Genomic DNA, 7642 nt, shown 5'->3' on the forward strand with positions numbered 1-7642 from the left:
TGCACTTTTTGACTTTTGATGTTTGATTGTGGTTTTCAATAATTTGTTGGAATTTCATGGTAAGATGTTAATTTGTAAAGTATGGACAATACCGAAAAATTTGTTGAACTTTACTGTTAAATAATTTTAAGACTCATTGGAAAACATAAACATAAACATTTATATCCAATCGCTAAGCTTGATCTTCATATGTAATTATGAAGTTGTAATCAAATTTATAAATCAATAAGCTGGCACCAGTGAATCACTCACTGGATTGTAGAATATTGAAGGGGTACTGAAGAAATACTCGAAGTATAATATTAAAGTGAATGAGTAACTCTTGACAACTTATGAATTCGATTACAACCTCATAACTACATATAAAGACTAAGCTTTGGAGATTGCATAAGAATGTTTATGTTTTTCAATGAATCCTAAAATTAATTAATAATGAAGTTCAACAAATCCTTTGTCATTGTCTATTATTCTACAAATTTACATTTTACCATGAAATTCCAACAAATTATTGAAAAATACAACCAAACATCAAAAATAAAAAAATACATTATGGATCCACCGTTCATAAGTCAAAAACTGCATTATGGATTCACCAATTTATAAGTAAAAAAAATACATTTTAGATTACCAATCCATAAGTTAAAAAAATAGATTCTAGATCCACCAATCCATAGGTTTTTCGGAACTCACATTCCAGAAACATATAAACCCATAACAGTGCCTTTTCCAATAAAAATAACAAGGCTAATTTTGGTATTTTAAAAAATGTAGGGGTGCAGGAAGAAACACCCCAAATTATATGCTACCTACATGAATTGATTTCAAAGTTTGTTAGCGTGTATCTTCTTTGGACTTTGGCCCATGAAAAAAAACTACGCGGTTTCCGATGCTTGGCCACATTATTTTGAGCTTGTTCGTAATTTTACACAAACAACAATTCAATGCAACTACACAATGTACCAAATAAAAAATAGAACCTCCTATTTTTTTAATAATAAATCTCAATAATAATAAAAACTATTGTATAGTTTGATACTGATTGATCTAACCAATTTTTATGTAACCCATAATCACGTTTTGAAATTGTTTTTTTTTTCCTCAGCAATAACGTTTTGAAATTGTTATTAGGCGTGACATTAGTTGACCCCAAAAAGTTGTTTCTTATATTATAAAATATGTTTGTAACATTTTTCATGAATTTAAATATATAAAATTAAGTACTGGCTAACGCTAACTTTGATAAAAAAGTTAACTCAAATAGAATTTCCTCTGCATATGATTAGTATAACATATAAACAATACTTTGACAATAACTATTATGAAAAAAAAAAACAGATAGAAATAAAAAAGAAAAATATATGAGAAAGAATATTTTTTGTGATTTTTCTATTAAAATCAAAACAAATGATGAAAATATATATAAACAATAGGCCTTTTCTAGGTCTAACTAAAAAAAATAGAAGAGTCAATAAAAACTAGAATGAAACACAAAATAAAAACTAGATATTTAAATAGAAAGGATACAATTAATATTAGTTTTCTTTGATAATAACAACTTTGTGATGAATTAAGAATAGTTATAAGTATAATTAAAGCAAAAAATATTATTCAAGAAGGTGAAAAATGAGTACAAACAATAAAAAAAAATGATGAAAAAGCAAAAAAAAAATACATGCCAACTTGATTTGGTCTTATTCCACTTTGAGCATTTTCTGATTTCTTTACTCTATAAAAATCTTGTTATTAGCCTTGACTGTTCTTCCCTTTGGCATACAGAATTCTCTTTATGTTTTCCCTTCCTCATTGTGCATAGAATGTTAGTAACTTTCTCAACACTTGGGGAGGTCACTTGGAGGAGGTAATAAAGATTCATTTGGTCCTTTACCATTGTCCACAACAAAAGCCATCTTCAGTCCCCATGTTGTATGAATTTCCAAATGGCAATGCATAAACCAGACACCTAACAAAACATAATACCATTTATCATATAATTCATAACATAAAAAACACTTGGATATAATTCTTTAAGTGTTGTTTGTATTATTCTTGAATCAAAATTAGAGTTTCATGAGTAACATAAGTAATATGAGTTTGTGTTAAGGGATTATTGTACTCGTTACCAAAGAAAACCTTAATTCTGATTAAAGAATAATATAAACAATACTTAAAAAATTGTATTGAAGTTTTCTTCTTAAAAAATGTGAAATCCAAATTACTATGTCTTTGTGTACAATTTTTTTAGAATCAAAATTTACGTTTAGATGACAGAATTGACAAATTTACCTGGATTATCAGCTCTGAATCGGATAGCAGTCCACCCCCCAGCAGGAACTCTAACTGTGTTTCTTTCCACAGGATCTACAAGATTAAATTTCTTGGGGTCTTTAGTGGGGTTAAAGTTCCCTTGTCCCCTACCAACTACAAAGAAATTGAAGCCATGGAGATGAATAGGATGATTCTCAGGTGTTAACATTCCAGTATCTTGCAAGACTAATTGAACTGTAGAATTGTAAGCAAGTCTATATAGCCTTGTTCCATTCACGGTATTTAAATTGGATGGTTGTGTTCCTGTGAAGTTATAAAATACAGGAGGATTTCCAGGAAAATCATCTGTGAAAACTCCCTTAATTTTGAAGAAATGTGCTTGGAGAAGAGAAATTTTAGGCATCACAAAGGTAACATTGTTGATATCTGCTACCACCCTGCTATTATTCACACAAGTAGCACAAGGGTTGATACCAAGACTAACAGTGAAGAGCAAGTTTCGGTCAATCTTCAAAGGGACTCTGGCTGGATACTTTTTAGAGTTTAAGCTTCTGAGAGAGTCAGTGAAACTGGTAGCAAGAATGGTGGAATTTTTGGGAGGCAAGGAAGTGAGGGTGGTGAGGCTGGAACTAAGGGTGCCTGAATAGTGTAATGTGGCAGTGGCAGTCTTGTTGTCTACTGCAATAGGAGCATCCATGAAAGGAGAGGCTGCAACCAAGTATTTTCCAGCTGCATGTTTGGCTGTTAGAAGCACATTTGTGGTCTGGCCGGGTGTTATGACAATGGTATCAGTTTTGAATGGTTTTGTGTAGACTGCATCAACTTCAACAACAGTGAGTTCATGACCAGCAATTTTAAAGAAAAGCTCTTCATTGAGTGCAGCATTGATGATTCTTAGCAAGTAGGTGTTTCCTGGTTGAACATCCAACTTAAATCCTTCTGCACACCAAAGAAAGTTATTTGTCAATCGCATGTTTGGATTAACTGAAAATTAAGGATCATTGTTTTTTGTTTTCAAACATTTTTCTTACAAATATTTGAAGTCCAAAAATAAAGAGAAAATAAGATGTGACTTTTTGAGTTTTCCATTTTTTTTCCTTTGGCTTTAACTATTGAGTAGAACTTGTTAATTGCAATTTTTGAGTCACATTGGCTTGGTCTAATCACACCAAAAGGCTAGAGTTTAGTTATCTGACTTTACCTTGTGAAGCACAGCCTTGGACAGGTCCTGGATGACCATTGATTGTGTGAGCATCAGAGACATTAGGTGCCAAACCAGATTTCAAAGCTTCATTTATTACAGCCTCAGTGTCTGATTTCCACCATTCACCTGAACCAAATTCAAATATTGAGAGTATACTATGGTTTCTATCATGTTACACTATTATGATATGTTCATAACAAATGACTATACAATATGTGTAACAGCACAAGAAAAGAGTAGTAGAACTTACTTAGTATGATAACTTGTTCCATATTTGGTTTGGGAAAAGGGTAAGGTACTCCAAGCTTGGGTAGGATGACCAAGGCTCCATGGAGAGTGGCCCTAAGCCAGAGGATATGTGCATGCCACCAAAGTGTGCCTCTCTGGCCTGTAAGGGTAAAGTTGTAGACATAGGCCTGACCCGGTTGAATTGGGCATTGTGTTATGTATGCTGGCCCATCAGCCCAACCTGTTCTCACTTGTCTCACACCATGCCTGTTCAATTTTAATCCATTCAATAACCTTTAATATAATAAGACTTTAATTTACTTGATGATTTTCAAACGGTTCACTGATAATCTTAAAGTACTTATTATAAAAATAACTAATTTGCCAACAATTAGTATAAAATGTTTTACAATGACATTACATTCTGATTAAATGTTAATATTATAATGAATGACAGATATAACAGAGATTAGAACAAGAAAACTCTAGCACACTCACCAGTGGATGCTAACATTGTATTTGACATGGTTGACCACCTTAATCAGAACAGTGTCATCTTCCCTAGCATAGATGGTGGGACCTGGGAACTTTCCATTTACGGTGACAATGGGCTTGGTTGAACACAATCTTGTGGCATTCTTCAGCACCACCTGTGAAATACACCATCCAACTAAAGGTTACACCATACAGGAATGTGGAGTTAGTTTGCTGCAACAACTCTCTTGACCAATAATAAAGAGGGAAAAAAAAAGTGCAACTGCAACTTCTACCAAATTTAAGACATTGACTTGCTAAAAAATTCACACTCACTTTGCTGTTTGGTAAAGGCATGGCATGGTAGGCACAAAGCCATATAGGCTAAATTGAACCAATTACAAAGATTTTATGACTCGGCTTCACTTATCCTTTCTGGTTTAGTCAACTATATAAAAATATATTGTATGTCTTTATTTCCTCACCAAAATATGTCTCAACTCTTAAATTTTACAGGTGATGGTCTTAACTATACTAGATATTATTAAACCATGACCTAACTGTCATCAATTATTTTTAAAAAGTCAATTGAGCAAATTAAATATTTTGCCAGTTCATTCACATGCTAGACAAATTTACTCAGAATTCAGTCATTAAAAAACTTGAATAGTTTTAAGAAAAAGGTGCTGTAAACTCTTGCATTCAAACGTTTCTGTAGTAATCTAAAATTCAATCGAGTGGAAGAACAAAGAAAAAGATAACACAAAGCAATGATCATCATATACTTTTCAAAACATATACATTTTCTTTTACATGCATGGAGACAAATAGATCAATGAAAGTATATATAATGTTCTTCTTGCAGGTTTTATCTTCATGTCTTATTGCCCAAACAAAACCTACTATATGCTTTGCATGAGTAACACGACAAAATGAAAATAAAATAATAATGCACCTACATTGAACTTGTAGTGGCGAACCATAGCTTCCACGGATAGTGGAAGCAAGAAAGCTGCAAGCAATAAGACGATTCGAATCCCAAACGCTGCCATAGCCACCCCTTTTGAGCTCTCTATCTCACAGTAGCTTCTCAGTCGTGAATGCACTGCAAGATAGAGAAGAAAGGACAAGCTTATAAAGAGCTACTCTCTGCTGTAATGTCCCTTTTAACAAGTTGGTAGAAGGGATACTTAAGAGTTAAGATGTAAGGTCCATATTATAAAGCACAAAGAAGCCAAAATAAAAATGAGAAACCAAATCCAGAAATTTCTGTTATTTTTCCTTTTTCTTGCGTATTACACAAAGTCGTTATCAACCAAGGACACCTTTTGAAGCTAAGCTAGTTCATTGAGTTTCTGGGGTGATGTTTATTTTCTGTTCCTTTCTACTGCAATGAGTGGTCAGACTCAGACGCTGGTTTGGTCCACCCATATAGGGTAAAGTACAACGATTCTCAACAAACATTTGTACCAGTTTATGAAATGGACATACAGTTTCATCTTTACGGCATGACAAATTAAGAATATATATATGTAACCCCTTAAGTGTACATAACGTATCTTCTAGTTTGTCTTTGGAGATTTCAGCAATTAGTTTTTTTAAAATGTCTATTTTTTTTCTCTCATATAAACAAGATATAATCAAACATTGTAAACAACTTCGTACAATCTTCATAGACAGATGGTTAGAAATTCAATATCAACATTTTATAATATAAAAGTGTGATAAAATTTATCTTATAAGCCAATTTTGTAAAATTAAGTTAGACTTAAAAATTTACACTACAAGAAAATCATGGAATAGAAACCAATCTTAGAAAAAAAAAATAATTAGTTGTTATAAAAAATTAAATATTATTTTAAAAACTAAACAAAAATTAGTTTTTAAATTAGTTTTTATTATTGTTAAATAGTTTTTAAATTGGTATCTAATTAGCTAACAAGATTTTAACTATCAATTATTTATATTCTAAATTTAATAGCAAAAACTTTGGTTGTTAATTAGATATCAATTTATAAACTATTTTTTTAATCTCTCAAATAGTCTCTATTTTAGTCACTATAACAACTAATTATTTTTTGTCTCTAAAATTGGTTTTTATTTCATGATTTTTCTTAGTGTTAATTCTTATTATAATATCATAATCATTTAGAGTGTATCTTAACAAGATTTTTTATTGATGGTATTAGATTCTACTTAAACTAAAAATAACATAAAAATGTGCTAACCCAAACTCAACTATTATTTACACGTCAGAACAATTCTATACTATTGATCCATGCACTTGATAATAATGCAGTGGATGAAGTTTATTTGGTTAATATAAGAATTTATGAATACAGTTGATTATGAAGTTTTGATTTGATGACCACAATTAATTTTCTTAAAAACCTAAGCTATTTATTAAGATGAAGTTCATATGTATATAGATTTAAATAGATTTGAAGGAGGGTAGGATAGTGGATGATATTGGGAATTTTAAACTAAAGAAAGGTATATTACATTATTGGTGAACAATGGTTTTCAGCAAAGTGTTGATAGGCATGGCAGATTGCACCAAAGAAGTTTCTTCCTCAAGGCTAAAGGAAAGAAGGTTTGAGGAATTGCTTTCTCATTTGATTTTCTTCTTCTTTCTCACTTTTATATTTTACCTCTGCCGTCTTTCTGATTTACTACTCTTCTTTATGGTTTTACCTCCCATCATTAACTACACATTTTAAAATAATTTCTTTATAAAGTTTATATTAAGTCCGGTTAAAGAAAGCTAATTCTATTCTTTATGAATTCATAATTTGGTGCATATAACTTAATTTTAATTGATGATAGAAATATATAAGAGAGGGTATATTGTTAGGTTTGAATTTATTTTGGTAGAAACTTTTTTTTTTATCTCGGCAAAAATTGGTAGAGACTAACATATTTATAGTATTTATTGTCACTCCAATATAATTATTTTAAATGAGGAATTGCACCATTTTTAATCTTAAACAACAATTAAAAAATGTTATCTTAAAGTAAAAAAAAAATGTTGTTTTAACTTTAGACAATTGTAGTATTATCTAATATTTTGCGTGTATTTTTGTCAAATTTGAAGATGAAAATGTACCAATCTCATTGTAAGGTGTAAGAAATCAAATTTTGTATGGAAGATGGGTTGGAATTCAATCAAGACACCATATGAATTTAATTCAATATTTTCAACAATTCCATTTATTTGAACTAAATGGAAAGCAAAATAAAATATGGAAAGGGATGTGGATAGTTATAGTCTAAATAATTTGAAACCATAGGAATATGAATAGTATTATATTTAAGAACAATAATGTTGATGTTGAAGAATTATTAGGTATAACACAACTCTATGTATGGATATGGATGACCCAAAAAAATTCTAGAACTACATTCTCTTACTCATATTGGATACAATGCCAAAAGGTTTGCTTAAAATCTATGTAATTATGCAATGTTATT

The 7642-nt window shown here is 30.7% G+C and overlaps 1 protein-coding gene across 1 annotated transcript; it reads right to left on the reverse strand.

Moving 5' to 3' along the window:
- Positions 1-1584: 1584 nt before the first annotated feature.
- Positions 1585-5398, reverse strand: LOC137831445 (laccase-4). Its single transcript, XM_068639121.2, has 6 exons — positions 5131-5398; positions 4196-4347; positions 3720-3964; positions 3467-3595; positions 2284-3204; positions 1585-1960 (listed from the first exon to the last, which is right to left on the reverse strand). The coding sequence occupies exons 1-6, from the start codon at positions 5221-5223 to the stop codon at positions 1830-1832; spliced, it is 1671 nt and encodes a 556-aa protein (XP_068495222.2). The 5' UTR covers positions 5224-5398; the 3' UTR covers positions 1585-1829.
- Between the last annotated feature and the right edge of the window lie 2244 nt (positions 5399-7642).

This window comes from Phaseolus vulgaris, chromosome 6 (assembly GCF_051622355.1).
Source record: "Phaseolus vulgaris cultivar YP4 chromosome 6, ASM5162235v1, whole genome shotgun sequence".
NCBI classification, from domain to species: Eukaryota; Viridiplantae; Streptophyta; class Magnoliopsida; order Fabales; family Fabaceae; genus Phaseolus; species Phaseolus vulgaris.

Excerpts from the sequence above, each read along its gene's own strand:
- LOC137831445 (XM_068639121.2), bottom strand. The coding sequence starts at position 5,223 with ATGGCAGCGTTTGGGATTCGAATCGTCTTATTGCTTGCAGCTTTCTTG. Across the intron at positions 3,965-4,195 it reads TACAATGTTAGCATCCACTG|GCATGGTGTGAGACAAGTGA; the intron begins GTGAGTGTGCTA and ends AAAATTGAACAG. Across the intron at positions 3,205-3,466 it reads CCAAGGCTGTGCTTCACAAG|AAGGATTTAAGTTGGATGTT; the intron begins GTAAAGTCAGAT and ends TTTGGTGTGCAG.